This window comes from Kogia breviceps, chromosome 16 (genome assembly GCF_026419965.1).
Source record: "Kogia breviceps isolate mKogBre1 chromosome 16, mKogBre1 haplotype 1, whole genome shotgun sequence".
NCBI classification, from domain to species: domain Eukaryota; kingdom Metazoa; phylum Chordata; class Mammalia; order Artiodactyla; family Physeteridae; genus Kogia; species Kogia breviceps.
In genome coordinates, this window is record NC_081325.1 from 50,116,179 (window position 1) to 50,138,175 (window position 21,997).

The following is a 21,997-nucleotide window of genomic DNA, read 5'->3' on the forward strand; positions in this document are numbered from 1 at the left end:
TAGTAAGTGAAATATATATTCCAAAGTCAGGGTCCAGATAAGGGTTTCAACAGTCAGTGCATATATGCAACTTACAGCAATTTACTTTTTGATTTACATTTAATCAGCAACTTGACATTCCTAAGGCAGTGATTTTAAGAATCAAAACCATGTGAAACACTCCTGTGCATCAAAATTCTTACATCTCACGTTGGAAACTTTACTGGGCTGAAGGGGGAAACTTTTTGTTTTGTTTGTTTTTTGCTTTTTTACTACCACATTAGTTTTCACTTCAACTTCTCCTTTAACTAATCCTAGGCAAGCAAAATGTCCACCTTTTGAGTAAAAATCAAAACAAAACAACGTGTGGCACGTATTATAGTAATAATAAAGCAAACACAAAAAGACATACTATGTGCCAGGCATTATTCAAAGCATTTTACAAGTATGATCTCATTTCAACCTCACAGCAACCCTTTGGGGTAGATGGCACTACGATTCCCATTTTTAGTGAGGAAACTGAGGCAGAAAGAAGCTAAGTAATTTGCCCAGTCTCTGGAATATAAGGAGAAGAGTCACGATTCAAACCCAGGCAGTCCAGAATACAGACACTTAGGCTCTGTACTTTACTGTGTCAATGTAAATACTCGTTGCATTCGTTCAGACAAAGCTCTATTGGTTCATAAAAATAAAGCTGTCGGGACTCACAGGATCCCCTGCATTTCTAGTGAAAAAAAATCAGTCTCTAATTAGCATGAAGCCTTTAGGTCAGTACATCTCTTTCCATTTCTTAATGGAAGAATGTCATTTATTTTAGCAGAGAAATAACTTCAGAGTATTATTACATTATGTGTTCATTTATGTAAATGTCTCACTTCATTTTCTTTGCTTTTGAAATCATTGCATTCCAAAATGTAAACACTTTTTTATTTTTAAATAGGAAGATCAAATCAAAAACATATTAATATATATACCAACATACACTGGTAAATTAATTATCTTCACATTTTTTTTACATGATGAAGCAAATAAGGACCATCACCTTATTTTTTCAAATAATCTTTTCCCTCCTTCTTTTGTATTTTGGAGTATCAATACGTGCATTATAAAACTGTTTCCCAAGAGACATATCCAGGAAAAGTATTCTGTGCCAGCATTACCTACCTCTATGAAAATTTGTTAAATTAAAAATTAATAACTAGGAAGGAAATACAACATAGAGAATGTCCATCTATTTTTGTATTGGTATATTCTATATATACTTTCTATTACCAGTCAACAATTAATCAAGAACCACAATCCATGAACAGAAATGAGAGCTTTATAAGGGAAGAAAAAAAACCTCTACTATGTGTATCACAGTGTAAGCTGGGAGGCACTTCCAAGTCCTTCTGGACACAGCATCCATCAAAAGCTACGGATATGATATGAACCTTCCCACAGAGCTTCCAGATAACTTTTTAATATATCCAAGCAGTTATAGCCTTCAGCTATTACACTAATATTACACTTCTTATATTAACACGGAATTTTTAATGCATACTTACTTGCCTGCTTTAATAAAAATTAATTCCAATAACAATAACACTGGACATGGCACAGAATGAAGGTGTTTTAGTGACCACGCACAGGGACTCAACTTTAAGAAGGATGAGGTCATGTTTTATTTCCCACCAGGGCAACACACACACTTTTCACAAAGCTAAATAAACTCTTAGGCCAGGACCAGTTTTACAAGGCATTGTTCTGCGGGGCAGAAGCCCCCATCTCCCAACCCCCTTATTAGCACCCATCTAAAACTACCAGTATCATGAAGTCCAAATAAATGTCTACAAGCTGATTGAATCTATATCTAAATCACAATGTATTACACTCAAGATAGAAACAAAACTTGATTAATGGCATAGCAACCATTTAACAGAAATCTGAAAAGGCTTTCTCTCTGTAAATACCTCAAGAAAGGTTGCATGGAACAGCACAGTGTTGAAACTTGAGTTTCTTCCACAGGACCCATAGTACAATTTAACTCATAATTGCTTTAGGTGGACTAATAGTTTATCTAAGCCCTGGCTTCAGCTGGGTACGAATCTGTCATCCTATGGAAAATCTTTACTAATTAAATAAAGCTGAGAATGAGGTATTCTAGTGGAAACTAATATTTAGCATCTGAGCAGAGTCAAAAGGGATAGATTAATCAATGGGTAAAACAAAAAAAGAACAAGAACAAAGAATTTTATTTCCTAAACTCTACACTGAATGAAAAACAAGTTAATTAAGTTTTTTGCATTGGAATTTAAAATATCTCTGGGTAGCTCATTTGCGTACTTACTCACATCCTTATAACCTAAGGTTATGAAAATGACATCAAGCAAGATATTAAACCTCCTTGGGGCTCAGTCTAACCCTATCTAAAATAAGGAAATTATGGGCCAGATGACTCCTAAGATAATACACAGACCTAATTCTGTTTGTAGTAGAACCTAGAACGACACACAGTAAAGCCTAACATTTCTGTTGGGCTTTAAAATGTAGATTAGAAATTATTATTGAAATGGTCTTACACCCAACCATTAAAAAAAGGTAAGTCAATTACAAGTCTCAAAAAAGTCACTTTTTATCTTATCAATGTGGCCAAAATCATTTTCTTCCTTTGAATATCTCATTCTAGTCCAATCTTTGATACCGGATTTTACTCCCACTAGAAAGAAATCTAAATGTCAGTGGCCCCAAACAGGAAGATGGGGATATCTGTTTCCCATTGGGTTTGTGATATGAGCAAAGCATAGAAACTAGAACAAAGTAAAGAATAATCATTTTCAGTTAAGTGGTTCAGCAGTGATTCTGGATATTTACCACAAAAAGCATATGGGTCAAGAGGAAAAAATGTCATCACAGATGTGGTCAGACTTCCATAATGAGGAAGTAGGTGTTTTCCTGTGTCCAGCCCAGTGGGAGGTCTGGAAGGCCTCAGCAATGTCTCAAAGTAACCAATGTGTCAGGAATTAAGATGAACAGAAATAAATAATTCTCTTCAGTGAAAACCAGATTTGATTTTATGAGTATGTTTCTCTTAGGGTTCTGATTTCTGCATCTTCTTGGGATTTAAAATAAACTCCTCTAATGTACATATGTACCTCCAAACTAGCAAATTAACTTCCATTAGTTCAAAATTTTAATTAGTTGTTTTTTTTTAAAGAAGATAGAATTTATTAGAGGGAAGGGTCGCTGCCAGAACAGTGGGCCAACTTCCTAGTAGTCTAGGAGAGTCAAGCTTAATTAGTTTTTGATTGAAGGACACAGCACAGTCCTAAAGAACTCAACATGGAATAGACTAGAAACAGGCTTTTTATTTGCAAACAACCTTTTATATGATCATTCATGATCTTTGATTACACCAGGCGTCACATTTCCCCTACTATATACCCTTCACAGCACTGGAAGGATGGCATGCATTCAGGAGACAGCCAAAACTGATTTTTAAATTAATGGTGATAATCAGTTGGAAGAATTAATAAATTTTTGAACAAAAATATTTAGTCCTCTAATCACGTGGATTCTAAAGCAGTGTCCCGTCTAGTACAACAGGAAAACAAGGAATGACATTAGCATAGAGAAAGAGAGATGTCCCAAACCAGGATTTAGAATAAAAAGGTATTCCCATAAGACATGAATAAAGCACAGATAATTTCAATAATGTACCATAATGAGTGATTACACTATTTTTCTCATTGAATATGAGAGAACTATAGAACCAAAACTACCACGAAGTACTTACCAGCAAAAATCTATTTTCTCATTGAAAAGTTTTATAAGCAGAAGTAATGACTATCATTTGACCAATGAATTTCAATATAAATATTTTTAAAATATAGGCTTAAAAGCTGAGAAGCGGGCTTCCCTGGTGGCGCAGTGGTTGGGAGTCCGCCTGCCGATGCAGGGGACACGGGTTCGTGCCCCGGTCGGGGAGGATCCCACGTGCCGCGGAGCGGCTGGGCCCGTGAGCCATGGCCGCTGAGCCTGCGCGTCCGGAGCCTGCGCTCCGCAATGGGAGAGGCCACAGCGGTGAGAGGCCCGCGTACCACAAAAAAAAAAAAAAGCTGAGAAGCAATAATAAGGAGGAACAAAGATTCTTGTTTATAAAAGGATATATTATATTAGATAAATGGATGTTATATAAATATACCATCTCATCATACACAATTATATTTTAGCTACTACACAGTGAAATAACATTAAATTTTTAAGAATTTATTTGAAGGTAAAACAGAACATATGTGTACTCCCTTTCCTTTAGCATCTCAGTGCTGTGCAAATGAACCTACCAATCAATAAACCATGATATTAAAAAGATCTTGGCTTCTTTTTCTCAGCCTGCTTAAAAACAGTAATCTACATGTTTTTAATTATTCAGAATCGTGATCCTGGAGAAGAATGCCTAACCTGAATTTAAAATTTCAAATTAGCATGCTCTTTAAATGTGCTAACCTACTCTATACCTTACTTGATTATGAATATTTAGAGATCCACTCTATGCATCTAATAAGATATGAGTTATGCAAGTGAAAAGAAAATACCTGGTGTGGGAAGACACGCAGTTAGCATCTCCCCACAACTAGGGTACCTGCCAGCCACTGTTATGGGACTCTGATGCCCAAGGTGACAGGAGGAACCCCAAAGTGAACTGGGAGAACGAAGGGGGACTGAGGGGGGAAGAGAAGTGGAGGCCAGACAGGATTGGTTCCTCTGAGGCTGGGGAGTTGAGGAGAGGCAGGCGGGAGAGACTCTCAGGGAAGAGCGGGAAAAGAGCTAAGGGCAATCGCCTCACCCACTGGGGCCAGGGAGACTGCTGAGCGGCCAAGCTGGTACCCCCCCATCCAAAGCCCCATCCAGGCTGCGTGGGTTCTGGAGGCATAGGGAGAGAGGCTGGGGAGATCAGGAGAGGAGGTGGGAGGGGCCATCCAGGAGGAGCTAGAGAAGAGTGGAGAGGTTGATTGCCCCACCCACTCGTGCCAGGGGAGCCTGCTGAGCTCGAGGCTGGTCCTCTGCCCTCCAAGGCCCCCCAGCCCGGCCGAATTGGTCCTGGGGGCTTAGAAAGGAGGCCTGGGAGATCAGGAGAGGCAGGTGGGAGGAGTCCTCCAGGAGAAGCGGGAGAGGAGAGGAGGGCGTTTGCCCTGCCTACTCGAGCCCAGGAAGCCTGCTGGGCTCCCAGGTGAGGTCCCCTGCCCTCTGAGATCAGGGCTGGGGGGCACGCCTGGGCCCCTTCTGTTCCTCGAGCCTAAGCCCCACCCCCAACAGCCACCAGGGCCTTTTCCAGCCCTATGAGTCCTGAGCATTGGCCCCGCCCACCACCCAAGCTACAGTAATCAGACAATATGGTACTGGCGCAAAAACAGAAATACAGATCAATGGTACAGGATAGAATGCCCAGAGATAAATCCATGCATACATGGGCACCTAATTTACAACAAAGGAGGCAAGAACATACAATGGAGAAAAGACAGCCTCTTCAATAAGTGATGCTGGGAAAACTGGTCAGCTACATGTAAAAGAATGAAATTAGAACACTCCCTAACACCACACACAAAAATAAACTCAAAATGGATTAGAGACCTAAATGTAATAAGACCAGACACCATAAAACTCTTAGAGGAAAACATAGGAAGAACACTCTTTGACATAAATCACAGCAAGATCTTTTTTGACCCACCTCCTAGAGTAATGGAAATAAAAACAAAAAGAAACAAATGGGACTTAATGAAACTTAAAAGCTCTTGCACATCAAAGGAAGCCATAAACAAGACAAAAAGACAACCCTCAGAATGGGAGAAAACATTTGCAAATGAAACAACAGACAAAGGATTAACCTCCAAAATATACAAACAGCTCATGGAGCGCAATATCTAAAAAACAAACAATCCAGTTAGAAAATGGGTGGAAGACCTAAGCAGACATCTCACCAAGGAAGACATACAGATGGCCAAGAGGCACATGAAAAAAACATGCTCAACATCACTAATTATTAGAGAAATGCAAATCAAATCTACAGTGAGGTATCCCTCACACTGGTCAGGATGGCCATTATCAAAAACTCTAGAAAAAATAAATGCTGGAAAGGGTGTGGAGAAAAGGGAAGCCTCCTGGCACTGTTGGTGGGAATGTAAATTGATACAACCACTGTGGAAAACAGTATGAAGGTTCGTTAAAAAACTAAAAATAGAACTACCATATGACCCAGCAATCCCACTATTGGGCATATACCCTGAGAAAACCTAATTCAAAAAGACACATGTACCCCAATGCTCACTGCAGCTCTATTTACAATAGCCAGGACATGGAAGCAACCTAAGTGTCCATCGACAGTTGAATGGTTAAAGATGTGGCACGTATATACAATGGAATATTACTCAGCCATAAAAAGAAATGAAATTGAGTTATTTGTAGTGAGGTGGATGGACCTAGAGTCTGTCATACAGAGTGAAGTAAGTCAGAAAGAGAAAAACAAATACCATATGCTAAAGCATATATATAGAAACTAAAAATAAATGGTACTGATGAATCTAGTGGCAGGGCAGGAATAAAGAGGTAGACATAGAGAATGGACTTGAGGACGTGGGGTGGGAGGGCAAAGCTGGGGAAAAGTGATAGTAGCATCCACATGTACACACTACCAAATGTAAAATAGTTGGCTGGTGGGAAGCAGCCACATAGCACAGGGAGATCGGCTGCGTGCTTTGTGACCACCTAGAGGGGTGGTATAGAGAAGATGGGAGGGAGGCTCAAGAGGGAGAGGATATGGGGACATGTGTATGCATATGGCTGATTTGCTTTGTTGTGCAACAGAAACTAACACAGTATTGTGAAGCAATTATACTGCAATAAAGATCTATTTTTAAAAAAGAAAATTACATACCTTACTTGACTATGAATATTTAGTGATCCACTCTATGCATCTAATAAGATATGAGTTACCCAAGTGAAAAGAAAATTATATTTCATAGTTTTTGTTTTGTTTTTTTGCGGTATGCGGGCCTCTCACTGTTGTGGCCATTCCCGTTGGGGAGCACAGGCTCCAGACGCGCAGGCTCAGCAGCCATGGCTCATGGGCCCAGCCGCTCCGTGGCATGTGGGATCTTCCCGGACCGGGGCATGAACCCGTGTCCCCTGCATCGGCAGGCAGATTCTCAACCACTGTGCCACCAGAGAAGCCCTATTTCAGAGTTTTATGGACCTCCTTTCTATTCTGAATAGTTCTAGATATCATGGTAATTGTGTGCATATGATGTTTTCTCTGAAACCAGTAATAATGAGAAATGTAGAGTTCATAAATTACTGACATAAAACCACACTCTTGAATATCCTCATTCTTAGGAAATTCACACTAAAGTATTCAGAGTAAAAGGACATGATATCTGGGGCTCCCCTGGTGGCGCAGCAGTTGAGAGTTCGCCTGCCAATGCAGGGGACACAGGTTCGTGCCCCGGTCCGGGAAGATCCCACATGCCGCGGAGCGGCTGGGCCCGTGAGCCGTGGCCGCTGAGCCTGCGCGTCCGGAGCCTGTGCTCCGCAGCGGGAGAGGCCACAACAGTGAGAGGCCCGCGTACCACAAAAAAAAAAAAAAAAAAAAAAAAAAAAGGACATGATATCTGCAACCTACTCACAAATGGCTTAGAATTTTAAAATATATGCATATATATATGTATGTATGTACATATACATGTAAACAGACTGATAAAGCAAGTGTTAAAAATTGATGAATCTGGATAAAGAGTTAGCAGTTCTCCATAATATCTTTGCAACTCTCCTGTAAATTTGGAATCGTTTCACAATACCAATTTTTAAAAAACTCTCTCCAAGATTCTAAGTAGTAAATTTATGTCTAAGTGACTTACTAATTGAAATAAACCTATTAAGAGTGAATTTTGTCCAATAATTTTACTACCATGTAGATAGTCATCAATAATGCATGGGTATGTACCACTACAGGCATGTATAATAATATCCAGGGAGAGTACACTTTAAAAGACAAAAGACTAGAAATAACCCACATGTCCACTGGCAAATGAATGCACTGTGATATAGTAAATGAAATACTATCCAGCAATGAAAATGAATGAACTGAAGTGCACATAAAAATAGGAATGAATCTCATAAACTAATTTAAGTGAAGGAAGCCAGATATAAAAGAATTTATGCTGTATCATTCCATTTATAGAAAGTTCAAAACCAGGCAAAACTAAAGTATGGTATTTGAAGTCAGGATGTGGGGTAGAGACTGGCTGGGAAAATGTGAGGAGCTGCAGGTGTGCTGGTAGCATTCCATGTATTGACTGGGTTGGGGTGATATGGGATGTTCACTCTGTGATAATCCATGGAGCTGTATGCTTACGATTAGCGTACTTTTTTTTTCAGTATAGTTTTTAGTGATTACGTACTTTTAAATGAAAAATGTTAAGTGTCCTTTTGGCTTATTGATTCTATGCTGTCAAATTACAAAACAGCATACAAAAAGTAAACAAAAACATGCCAAAAAGTGCTCTCTGATTTTTAGAACTTCTCAGAGCCAAGAGAACACTACCAAGTACAGAAAATACAATGATTTTTAATGATCCTATACCTTTAAAAGTTCTCCACATGTTTAAATATAGCATTTCAAATAAGATCACTGCAAAGAAGTGAATTTTTTTCAATACAAAACTAAATATTTGTCCTCTGACTTCAATATCCTCCTATTAGAATGAGGTACAGAAGGCTAAGGGAAGCTGGGCACAGGAATGATACATATATCTAGGCAGAAACTACCGAAGATGAACATATAACCATACATTAAAAACTATAAATAATCTTTTTTTTTTAAGTCACTGCTTTTGTACTCTATAACCTATTCACAGCTAGTCTTTGACCTTCTTATGGCTGTTCCTAATTGTCACCTAAGGCATGGTTCTATTTCTGGAAGGAAACAGGGATTCTCCAGATGCTCACTTAAACGTAACAACAGGAAACTGCAAACGTGTGTCATTGAAAGCACTGTATTCTTAATAAGTAGTACTATGGAGATGAGGCAAACTGACATTTTTATATGTGTACATCCTCAGTTCTCTAAATTCATTGCATATTCCATATTCATTATGTTATTTTTATGGCTATCTTCCTTTAAATCTTCTCCCATTAGGTTGTCGCTGAAAAACTCTTTAAAATCAATTCTTCATCAACTTTCTTCACTAGTAACTCAATGTTTCAACATAACTTTGTACTAATTCAGAGGAAGGTTCAGATTCAAAATTTTATTAATCCAATATTAATCATCTTTCTTGGGATAAAAAAATGGACACACGGACAAAAGATATTCAGGGATAATTCAAGGGTTATTCTAATTTAACTAGTTACTGTGGGTTACCTAATCATATGCTAACTTTTTGGATTCCCTAAGTCTAAAAGAAAGGAGGCCAAAAGAATACCCAAGAAGATTTTAGTGGCACACAGGCTAGTTGATAGCATGTATTCCTCCCCCTGACTGCAAAAATTGCCAATTATCAAACAACAGAAACAACCCAAATATCCATCAGCAAGAGAGTGGATAAATTCTGGTGTATTAAATGGAATACTATACAGCAATAAAAATGAATGGCTCAAGCTACACATAAAAATAGGAATGAATCTCAGAAGCTTCTAAGCCAACAACAACCCCTTGAGAAGAATTCCCAAGTTAATCCACCACTTTCCAAAGGCTAGAATATCCCACTGAGAATTTGCATGATCAGTAAGATTTCATAATTTCAATAAATTTTAAAGTCAATTCTTAAAAAAAAACTATATTTAATTTTGTGTCGCTATAAGAGCAAGGAATAAGATTGAATAGGCTACACGTTTTCAACACTGGGGACAAAAAATAAAGCAAAATCGAATGTCTACAAGATTCAAGAGCTCCCTCATGTTGTCTGAAAGAGTTGGTATCGACATGATCCTGTACCCATTACGTGACTTACACTGAGATTCAGAAAAGGTCTATGTCATTGAAAAAATCAGAGAAACGCCTAGGAAATATTCTATATACTTAAAAATAAAGGGCTTCCCTGGTGGCGCAGTGGTTGAGAGTCCGTCTGCCGATGCAGGGGACACGGGTTCGTGCCCCGGTCCAGGAAGATCCCACATGCCGCGGAGCGGCTGGGCCCGTGAGCCATGGCCGCTGAGCCTGCGCGTCCGGAGCCTGTGCTCCGCAACGGGAGAGGCCACAGCAGTGAGAGGCCCGCATATCACAAAAATAAATAAATAAATAAAGATAGATCATATCCATTACTTTAGTAGAGTTATTTAAATCAGTGGCTTTTGGGTTCCATAAGATATGTCCAGAGAAGCTAAGAAAAAAAGGCATGATCGGGGGTGTTTGCTTAGTATGTGTTAGCACCAGGTCTTGCCCCAAACAAAACAAGGCTTAGACTCTGGGGCCGTAGGCAAAGAAACACACAAATAGTACAAAAAATATAATCCCTAAAGTAAGATAGTCATGTCATCAAAAAGCTTTGAAACACTGGTTTTAAAAGTATTCTTCAAATTAATTGGAAATGAAACCAATATATTAGAAACAGGTTAGAACAAGCCCAACATACGGATGCATTCATGTCACTCTAAAGTTAATTAGCCACTTCTTAGTAACATATCAGTATATCACTGCAGAAAATGTTGCTTTGCAAACAGAGGACACTGATCTCACCTGATTTCATTTTCATACTGTGGGGACAGTCTACCTGAATTCTGGTAAAAGCTTTTCAGGAAAGAGGGGGCGGTGATGGAAGGGGCAGAGAAGGAAGTGTGAAGACTTGGAAGACTGGAGGAATAATTACTCTCCTTGTGCATGCGCCAAACTGATGCAAGGATGCTGGGTACAGAAAATACAGCAAATTCGTCTTAATTTACATTTTGGCACAATCTTCATTCACTATGAAATAGCATATACACAGGTTCTCGCTATTAATGTAATCAGGGCTGAATTTATATGGAAAAAAACTTATATGCATGCAGTTCTCTATTAAATGACTACGACCTAGTTCATTGTTCACAAACTAAATTCCTCATCTATGCAGCGTTTCTCAGCATATGTGTTTTTCTCTAAAAAGCTCTTAACAATTTTAGGACAAAAAGTGTTTGTTTTGACATGCAAAAGATACTTCAAGGGGAAAAAGTAGGAAAGCACAAATAATTACAGGAAACAAGTTCCAGAAGGAAAAACTGATTATCAGTAGTTCAAAGACTTAATTATTTTAAAGATATAAACCCTTCTAAAAATTTAAGAACAACATGTTTGGTTGTTGGAAGTCATCATAATACCTTTGGCTTAACAAATGTTAATGTCCACGTTCTTTTCTTGCAGCCTGTGGAACTGTGCAGCTATGGTTTTAACTGAATCCCTAAATCTCCTACAAAGTGTTTTTTCCAGAAGATTCTTTTCATAGCAAGTTTTTACCATGATATAAATAGCATCTTTTCATATTGACAGAAATTCTTTGAGCATATAAATTATGAAATGTGGAAAACATAAGGAAAAACAGACATCATTAATAGTTTAAAATAATTAATGTTTTAAATTCTTGAAAATAATTTTTCCTGGAAAAAGAGACTTAATGCCTTGGGTAAATATAAACGATCATTAAAATTTTTCATATATACATGAATACTTAATCCTTTTTCACAAAAGAAAATCTGAGGATAGTTAGTTCTATAATTTATTTTTATATATTCTAAATATTTTATATTTTAATATAAAATTATTCAAAAAAACAACAATCAGCATTCAATTGCATCCTTAAAAGAAATGCTGGTAAATTTGAAAACAACTAATATAAAAATTAATCTTCTTTTTACTTAGAGTTCTGTTGTTTGTTTTTTCTCTCTGACTGGAACCCCTATCAGACCGTTTCCTGAACCAAACTCATAAATAACGAAGAAAAACAAAATTAGTTCTAGGATATAAATTCTGATTTGTACTACACGGTAAGAAGTATAATCATTCTACAATTCCAAATTTACCCCCTTTATTATCTCTTACCAAATGCCAAATGATTTTGTTAAATATTTTTTAAATACCATGCAAGATAGTTGCTAACGGATACTTCCTGTCAATTATGGTATATGTATTCTTCTTTGTAAACGTCACTTTATTCTAGATAAAATTTTTAACAATTTTCACATTTGGCTTTAATTTACTATGAAATAAAATACAGCCAATTTTTATCTCATGTCTAAAGGTAATGTAGGTGATTTTTTTAACCCTTGTGCTTACAGGAAGTTCTGCTATGTTTTTTGCAAATTTGCTGACTGTTTCATGAAAGCCATCGTCAAAGAGACACTGAGGAACATGCGTTGTCAGAAGGTTTTTCAGACAAAACAACTGCCTGATATCTTGTTTTCTCCATTTTTCTGGGAAAAAAAAAAAAAACATATTTCCATCCAAAATGCTTTAACTCTTCTCTTTCAGGGTGCCTTAAAGCTTGCCTGTTTCCCTTAGTAACGAAGGTTTGTCTAATTCAGTTTATTTCTCTGAAAACTAGATGGTGGCTACGGCATGAAGTCACAATAACTCTTGACTCCACGGTGGTCAGAAGAGAGTGACAGGAGAATTTTGTTCCAGCTTCTGGAGAGAGGTTTGGACTCACCTGCACTGTTCGCTGGAGCTCTGCCTCAGAAGAGGGGAGCGAAGCCCGTGTGCCTTCCCATCCTGTAAATTCAGCTTTCTCTTCGTGCTGGAAGGTGGGTGGCTGAACGTGTGGGCCCGTCTTCGAAACTGCGGGGAGTCGGAATCCTCTTCAGGGAACGTCTGCCAAGCTGAGGACAGTGGGGAAGCTGGTGGGGTCCCTGGCGGGGAGTCTCCCGGGGAGCAGTCCTGAAACGCAAGAAGTCAGGCCTTTCTTTCCTACACCGACCATGGCAGACCTGCTGAGAAGCAGAGCTCAACAGTGACAGGGTGCCTCTTCTTCCTCCTGAGTCATGACAGACTGTTGTAGCTTTTTTTTTGTTTTTTGTTTTTTTTTTTTACTCAATCCATGCTGAAGGCTGATCTCTATCACCACAACCCATTTCTTCTGATAAGCGGCTGTAAGACAGCATCCGTAAAGGTAGGCCAGCAAGTGAAAAGGGATGATAAGAAAAGGTATTCTTTCCCCTAGCCCTTTGTGGTCAAATGCTCTACAGCTACTGTACTGTTCTCACTGTTGCCAGAAAGATGAAAAGAGATCCTGACCGAAAGAGGGTGGAGTCTGGATTTACGTATCTACTGATTTCCGTGACATATCGGTTCCATGTTTCCTGTACTGTCAAAACAATATCACAAGGCTTAAGTGTCCAAGTCTCATGGCAAAGATTTCAGGAAAATAAAATAAAGCCTGTTAAGTATCTTCCCTCACCATGGATGCTTCTATCTAACTACGTGTTCCCTGAGGTAAAAATGTTTTAAAAGACATGAAAAACAGGAAATGAATGAAAAGTGAGCTATGCCAGAATGCCTCTCATATTGCATGGGTAGACACCATAAATCTTTCAATTTAGACAAGTATGCTTGTTTATACTTTCCAGAACAGGCTCCACTGTTGAAATGTTTAGCTTGATAAACTTTGGTTAGGGCTGATCGACTCACAACTGGACTAAGTCCTCAATTCTACCAAGAGAAAGTTTAGTGAACATATTTTAATATTTTTCCATTAAAAAAAATAGGTTGCATTTGCCTCAGGTTACATGTTACAGGAAACAGGAAACCAAACCTACTGAGAATTGTCTATGAGATAAAGAAGAGCCTAATGTTAGAGTTAAAAGGGTTAAATATGGGGGAGGGGGAAGTAATATGAGGAGAGAACAAAAGATCACTGTATAAGTGCAATAATCACATAGCTCCTTTATCTATGGCCTTGCACCAACAGTTGCTCAAATATTGTCCCCCAAAGTATACTATCTCCAAACAGTAAAAAGCCTGACAGAGCAGAGTTAGACAGCAAGGGATGTGTTCCGTCCCAGCAAGAGAAAGCCTGAGTTGAATAAAGAGCAACATGCTGATAGCCAGAATCTTCTTTAAAATAATAAAGGCTCAAATAGTTATTTTTTAGAAGTCATATAAAGAGCTCATAACAAAATAACTAAACATGCATATTATCATATTAGTGTTGGTTTCTAGCAAGTTCCAATAGTAGGAAAAAAGGGAGCTCTGCTTAGATACCTTCTCTGAAGCAACACTGTTGGATCGTTCAAAGCTGTCCACACTTCCAAGCCGACCTCTCATTCTGTTAGCTCCCTGAGTGAAGAGAATAAAATTAAATTGTTCATAGGGTTTGAATTTTTACTTTAAAACGATAAAAGGCAAAAATAAAATAAAATTTAAAAATAAAATAAAATAAATAAATAAATAAAAAAAACTATAAAAGGCAGTTGCCTCTTTATGTCAGCATTACACGGATCCTTTTGGGGTTCACTCAAACTTGTTGGCAGTATTAACAGCCATTCCAGCATGGCAAAGAGAACTATCCGCAATCTACTTCCATTACTTCTAAATCATCCATTAGATAACCAGATATTCAGACCAAGCTTACTGAAGTGACTTTGGTTGCAAAGTCAAACATTATTCACCCATTAACAGCAGTGAGAGTCCCATGAACTTGGTGTCACATACAGATAAACACCCATGTGGAAAGTACAGAACAACAAACCACAACAGTTATAAAGAAAATGGTTTAATAACCATTTTTTTTTTAACAACCATTAATACAACCTCCCTACAACCTAGATCATAATTTACATTATAGGACTGAGCTACCCATTTTGGACATCTCTGTCTTCCTGCCCCAGTCTGGACTGGTAGCAATTTAGGTTTGCTGAATAGATGTTTCCAGTATTATCCTTCACCATCAACCTAGAAATTTCCTTTGATGCTATTCTATGTAGGAATTTCTGCTTCCTTGAGCCCATGTCTTCCTCTTTTTTAGTTTACTTCCTCATTTTGGTGGAACATATACTCCAGGTGCTTTCTGAGAACAGGAGACTGGGAAGTAAATTATTTTTTCATTTACATGTCTGTAAGTGTCTTTGTTCTATGCTTATATTTTATTAATAGTTAGGCAGAATATACAATTCTGCCTGGAAACGTGCCTTCAGAATATGTAAACTTTGCTCAGCTGTCTTTCGGTACAGAAGTCTAATGTCATTGTGATTCTGGAGCTGTATGTGTGCCCTGCTATTTCTCTCTGGAGCAGAATCTAAGTTTACCCTGGGGTATTCTGAAATTTCCCAATGAAGTGCCTTGGCATGGCTTTCTTCAGTCTTTCAATTGTGCATCTTCTGAGCCCATTACATTTTGAAACATGTCCATCAGCTCTAAGAAAACTTTTAAATGATTTCCTTGAAAATTTCTGCATGCATTTTCTTTCTGGAACACCTACCATTTGGCTTTTGGATCTCCAGATAACTTTTAACCTCGTTCTCTTATTTTCTATTTCTTTGTCATTTTGCTTTACTTTCCGGAAGTTTTTTTTCAACACTAGTTTCTAGCCTTCTACTGAATTTTTCTTTTGATGTCCACCATCAGAAAGTTGTAAGAGTCCTTTCCTGTTCTCCATGGACTCTTACATTTATGGTATCCTACCTTGTTTCATAGAAGCAATATTTATTCTTATCTATGTATATCAATTATAGTTTTCTATTTCTGGTGGCTCCCTAAATAACAACTATATCAATCATAAAACAAACAGCTGCATCTATATTACTGAATGCTTACCACATGCCATGTACTATGTTAAATATTTTACCATGCATTACCCCCTTCATTCCCACAACAATTCTAATGAAGTAGGTATAGTTTTCTGGCTCAACTTTACAGATGAGGAGACTGAAGTTCTTACAGATTAGGTTGCCAATGTTTACACAGTTAAAGGACAGAGCAGCAATTTGAATTCAGGGAGTACAACTTTAAAGTGAGGTTCTTGAGCTCTTACTCAATACTACCTCCTGAAGATAGAGCTTTCTGAAAAGTAGAATTACAAATAAAACCAATTAACCTACATTGGTTAAGGGTTATTTTGCAAATGTCCCAGAACTTGATGAAGGCTCTTTCAGTTTGTCAGTTCTGTACTATAACATGACATACTTCCAGTAATAAACTATACATTTAGCTGATAAATTATTGGGTTTGTGTGCGTGGAAAAGAAAAATGGGCCATGTCGCTTTCTGCTATTTTTTAGCTGCTACTTACATGCCAACCTGCCTGGTTATCTCAAACAGGTTATTTGGTCACAATAGAGAAAGTAGTCAGATGGATATCAAACAACTTCCATCATTAGAAAAACACTTAAATGACATATATTACTCATAGGAGTGTTTTATCCATGAGTTTTTCTTACACACCAAGAAAAATAAACTTACTTTAAAATTATACTCTACCACAATCATTAATTCACACATTTCAACAAGTGAGGACAATGGCTATTACTCTGAAGAGAAAGTGAAATGAGGACTTACTTTTTTTTAATATATACAAATTTATTTATTTTTGGCTGTGTTGGGTCTTCGTGGCTGTGCGTGGGCTTTCTCTAGTTGTGGTGAGAGGGGGCTACTCTTCATTGGGGTGCACGGGCTTCTCACTGCGATGGCTTCTCTTGTTGCGGAGCATGAGCTCTAGGCGCGCGGGCTGCAGTAGCTGTGGCTCGAGGGCTCTAGAGTGCAGGCTCAGTAGTTGTGGCGCACGGGCTTAGTTGCTCTACAGCATGTGGCATCTTCCAGGACCAGGGCTCGAACCCGTGTCTCCTGCACTGGCAGGCGGATTCTTAATCACTGCACCACCAGGGAAGTCCCTTGAGGACTGTTTTCTATCACACTTTATATTAGTGAATATTTCTCGTTTAGAACTATAAACATATATTAATAAATATATTAGGAAATGTTCCTCTTTTGGAAAACTTCAATTTAAGAAAAAGCAACAGGAACTTCCCTGGTGGTGCAGTGGTTAAGAATCCACCTTCAAATGCAGGGGACACAGGTTCGAGCCCTGGTGTGGGAAGATCCCACATGCTGCAGAGCAACAAAGCCCATCCGCCACAACTACTGAGCCTACGAGCCATGTCTACTGAAGCCCGCAGGCCTAGAGCCCGTGCTCTGCGATGTGAAGCCTGCACACAGTAATAAAGAGTAGGTCCCGCTCACCGCAACTGGAGAAAGCCCGTGCACAGCAACGAAGACCCAACGCAGCCAAAATAAATAAATAAATAATTTTTTTTTAAAAAAAGAAAAAGCAACAAACAACCAGAATGCAAGACTCTGTCTTTTCACCTTTGAGCAGATAGCTTTTTCAGTTTAACTATATTATGATTTGGTAATGCATGTGTCAAGCCTTTTGCCTTGGACCCACTTTTTAACTGCTAATGAGCTGAGCTTTAAAGCATTTAAAAAATGTATCCTATTTCATAAACAACTATAGTTAGTTAAATAAAATGTTCTGACTTTTAAAAATAGCAGCAATTATGAGCCAAACTATGACTGGAGTGTCAATTGTCTCCTATGTCAGAGAGAAAAAAATAAACTGACAAGTTTCAGAAGTACGGAAAAACCCTTTACTATGCAACCTTTGATACAACATGGGTAGCTGCCAACCTTCTCAAGAAGTCCATTCTGCTGCACATGGTGCAAGTAAGGCCTTGTTAGGTCACATAATTTACGGGACTTGCTAGCACTTTGGGACGCAAGAGGTACAGTATCCACCTTGACCGAAACAGATTGGCAGTGCCCTTGCTGAAAAGTCATTACAGCCATACAAAGCTATGTAAGCAGTACTTCAAAGTCAGCCGTGCAAGTACTGTGCAGAATGCCAAGGTACTCAGTGGGATAAAGAGCGTCACACTCTAAATACCCTTGTGTCTTTTAATAAATGACAGAGGTTTCAGAGCTTACCACTGCTGTATGTACCAGCTCATATCTACAGTGTGATATTTTCCTAACATACTGACATTTCACCCTCACGGTAATATGACCTAAGCAGGTATGAGTATGCACGTTTCACAAGTGGGGAAACAATGCCTTAGAAAAGGTAAATAATTTGTCCAAGAGCATAAATATAAAACCTGCTAGGGCCAGATCTGGAAATCGGATCCTCTGACCACATACGCAAATGATCTTTCTACTAAAATTCTCACTGAACACCATAGGAGAGAGGGAGAAAAGGGGGGAGGGAAGGAATGAGAGAGAAAGAAAGAACATAACTGATTTATAAATTTTGAAGATGAGGAGGTAAGAAAAATTTATGAAAAGTTGCATTAACACACTTCTGACAAATCTTCTAGAGGCTCTTTTCCTAAATTCTGTTTTCCGCTAATAAAATAATAGCATTGTCAAATGACCATGCTTGCTGCAAGGCTTTTGTTAGAATTACAAGATTCTCAATCATTAACAGAAATTACCCATAAAAGTATTTTGAGTTCTAGCAAAGAAATAAAAATAAGAACACCAGACATCACAAGTCACTGTGTCCCAATGTACTATTGCACTTGACTTTCTTGCTTTTAACACTTTTGAAGATAACAGGTAGTTATTTCGTAGACTGTATCTCAATGTGGGTTTGTTGATGTTTCCTCAAGATTAGATTCAGGTACTGCCCCTTTGGCAGGAATACCACAGAAGTGCCACTGTGTTCTTTGTATCGGTGGCACAGGATTTCAATTTGTCCCATTGCTGAAGATGTTCAATTTGATCATTTGATCAAGGTGGTGCCTGCCAGCTTTTTCCACTGTAAAGTTACTATTTTCCCCTTTGTAATTAATAGGTATTAATTCTACCCAGTAAATATCCTGATCCTGATCAAATTTCCAATGTATTAATTTATTTTTCATATCAGAAGAGACTTATAGTTTCCTATCTTATACAACAAGTCACTATCTGTTGCTATCATTTATTTTGATACTCATCTCAGATGTTACCAGTGGAAGTCCTTCAAGGTTTATATGTCTTTGGGACATCCTGTTACCTTTCTTTGAGTACTTCCTTACTATCTAGAACACCACGATGCTCTGGACTTACCCTGTACTTTCCCTGTAGTCCTGGAACTAGCCATTTCTCCCAGGATCATGGTTCCTTCTTAAAGAATGATATATAGAAACCAAAATCTGAGTGCCAGACCTAAAATCTGGGTCATCCAACCAGGCTTAATTTATTATCTGGCACGTATAGAAAAGCTGTTCCTAGTTGCTTTCAGTGGACAAATTCAGGGACCCTAGGTACACATTTACTGACACACGTATATATTAATACATATACATTACATCGAACATAATATACGTAATTCTATTGCTCAAAATAGAAAACCAAGATTCCATACTGCTGCTACCTCTGAGTTGAATCCAACAACACAGAACTCATTCTAATTTCCTCCCCTTTCATATTTGTAATTCCCTTCTCCCAGAATCCCACTAGCCTTAAACATTTACATATTTGATCAGTTCCCTGTGTGTAACCAACCTCCACAATTGACACCTCACACTCTCCTCACCCCCACTCAGGCTCCAGCCTCCCCACCCATAGGTGCCATCCTTGTATTGGGCACCTTGAATGCTTTTTCCCCTCCACTTGTGTCCACATGCTGCACTGGGTCACCCCCATCAGAGCATCCATACAGGCTCTGTCCCCCTGTGCTGAGCCACTGTGGCTTCCCTGCCTTACAGACCCGAGACATCTATATTGTTGTGTCTTGTCTAATAGCATTAGGAGTGAATTGCTCAGAAAGAGGAAAATGAAGAGGCAGAGAAATAAATTTGCTTATTATTAAACAGAATATATAAATTCACCGAATGGAATACACGCATGTCTGTTAACTTATACTTACTATTTTCAACATTCTCTATCAGCTCCTAGGAATAAGTGAAAGAAGGGCTTCTTTATAACTTTATGTGGCAAATGATTAAAAGTTCTTAAAGGATTGGCTATCAGTATTCTATTATTTCCCCTTTTCTATACATATATCTCAACTGCTCAAATTCAGATATCAGAGGCACCAGAATAAATCTAGATCTGAAAATGAGACTTTTTTTGAGAGATTATTTTTAAATAAGTGTTAACTAACTTAAAGTTATCTTAATTTTTTTTTAAAGGAAATGTTCAGTGAGCCAGTTGAGAAAGAAGCAGTTAGAAAACACAGACATAATACCTTAAAGAGCCTCAGTTTAATCTTACCCTTGAGAAGATATTTTCCAGGGAGCTAGTTAAGGATCTCTTGGCTTTATTTTTCAGAATGTCAAGTTTGAACCTTCCACTGCTCGTCGCATTTTCTGGGATTGTACTATTTGAAATAGTCTATGGAAAGAAAAACATACATTTTAGGTTGGAAATGCTCAAGGTTAAATGAAGCTTTAATGACAGGCTTATGGCTAAGCCATTAAAAAGCATGAGAATTATTCTGTAGCTCTATTAAGAAGTAATAATTTAGGTTCCACATCATGAACACACAGATTACAAGCAAAAGAGATTAATTTTTAATATTGTAAGTAATAAAGAAGATAGAAATAAGATCTTTCCTTTATGTCTTTCCTTTCTGCTAATATATTCCTGCTGCATTTAACAAAAACTAAACTTGAGCTGTCCATTTTTACTGCTGTTATTTTGATTAACAACTATAACCATCCCTTTCCAAGCTACATACTTTATATCCAAATTACCAAGGAAAACACAAAAAATTGTTGTCAAAGAACAATGCATCTTCTAGTAAAGCTGGATTCTGCTAATGCCTTTGTTATAAGTCCATTTTCATTTGTGAGTGGGTCATTTATCTTTTCAATTGACTAGTATTCACTGATAGTACTGAACTGTATGAGAATCTACAATGTGTCCATTATATGAGGTTCTCTAAATATTTTATCTTATATAGAGATAAAAAGCTACTATGTATATTACATGGTTCTTAGTGCCAGGAAGCTTCCAAAAGAGAAAACTCATCCTTTGCTTGGGGAGGAAATACGTTCTCGTAGCAGTGACACAAAGCAACGCATAAGTATCAAATATGGAACCGTGAGTTATGGGTCTCAATGGTCAGGAAGAAAAGGATACATGGGATTCAGACAGGCAGAAAAAAAGGAGATGTAGACTTTCCCAACACTGGGGATGGTGCTGGCAAAATCATAAATGCTGGGATGCTCACGGGACAGCGTGTCAGTATAGGTGTTTAACTAAAACAGAGGGAGGTAGTGGAAAGTGGGAAAGTGAAGCTGGAGTTAAAACCTTGAATGGTCTTAAGTGCTGGATAATTAGGAAGAATCACTGATCACAATTTACAAGCAGAGGGGCATCACTGTGAAAGTAATGTTTGGGGAAGATTTAAGTGAAAGGACTGTTCAAAAATCACCTAAAGGACTGGGAAATCAGAGACTGGAAGATCAGATTGAAGGCTTCAGGACAGTCTACGCAGGAGGCGATAGAGGTCCATACTGGAGCTGGCTCCACGTGGTCATCTAAGGAGTTACTGATAAAAGAAACATGATCACAATCAAAAAGGAAAGAAAACAATAGATAGAGATGTGGGCTGGACTGGGTTCGGGCTGTGTATAAGGACTGGGTTGACTCATCATTCTAAGGCTTTGAGATGAATGACACAACGAAAATAGGGAAATCGCATTGGTACTTAGCACAATGCCTGACACAGCAGCTACTCAGTGAATACCAGGTGAATAAATGGAAGGAAGAAAGGAAAAGAGGGAGCAAGGGAGGGAAAGAGAGAGAGGCAGGGAGGAACTTAAGTATACTGACAGGAAAACATACACAATTTGTTAAAATCTCCTCTGTGATCTTGACCGCCCTCCGTCATATAGAAAATGCATATCACTCCTCACATACTGCCTTCGGCCTTCTGGTCAACAAGACTATCACCACCAATGACTGATTTAATCAAACCCATGAACAGATTTTAGTCTTTATGTTTCTTGACCTTCCTGTGTCATTGGACATTGTTGATCTTCTTGCTTGAACTCTTCTCCTACCTTGGCCATTCACCATAATAAATCTTTCTACCTCATTA

General features: G+C 38.3%; 1 protein-coding gene across 12 annotated transcripts in view; it reads right to left on the minus strand.

The window, feature by feature from the left end:
- The window catches only part of TBC1D4 (TBC1 domain family member 4), a 247,786-nt gene that overhangs the window by 32,488 nt on the left and 193,301 nt on the right, over positions 1–21,997 (minus strand). For 11 of the 12 annotated variants that reach the window (XM_067016514.1, XM_067016515.1, XM_067016519.1 and 8 more), the window contains 4 exons: positions 20,164–20,283; positions 14,177–14,251; positions 12,627–12,853; positions 10,688–10,852 (listed from right to left, as the gene is read on the minus strand). In XM_067016514.1, coding sequence (XP_066872615.1) covers positions 10,688–10,852; positions 12,627–12,853; positions 14,177–14,251; positions 20,164–20,283 — 587 coding nt within the window. The remainder of the gene's footprint in view (positions 1–10,687; positions 10,853–12,626; positions 12,854–14,176; positions 14,252–20,163; positions 20,284–21,997) is intronic. The other variant, XM_067016512.1, reaches the window with a different exon arrangement.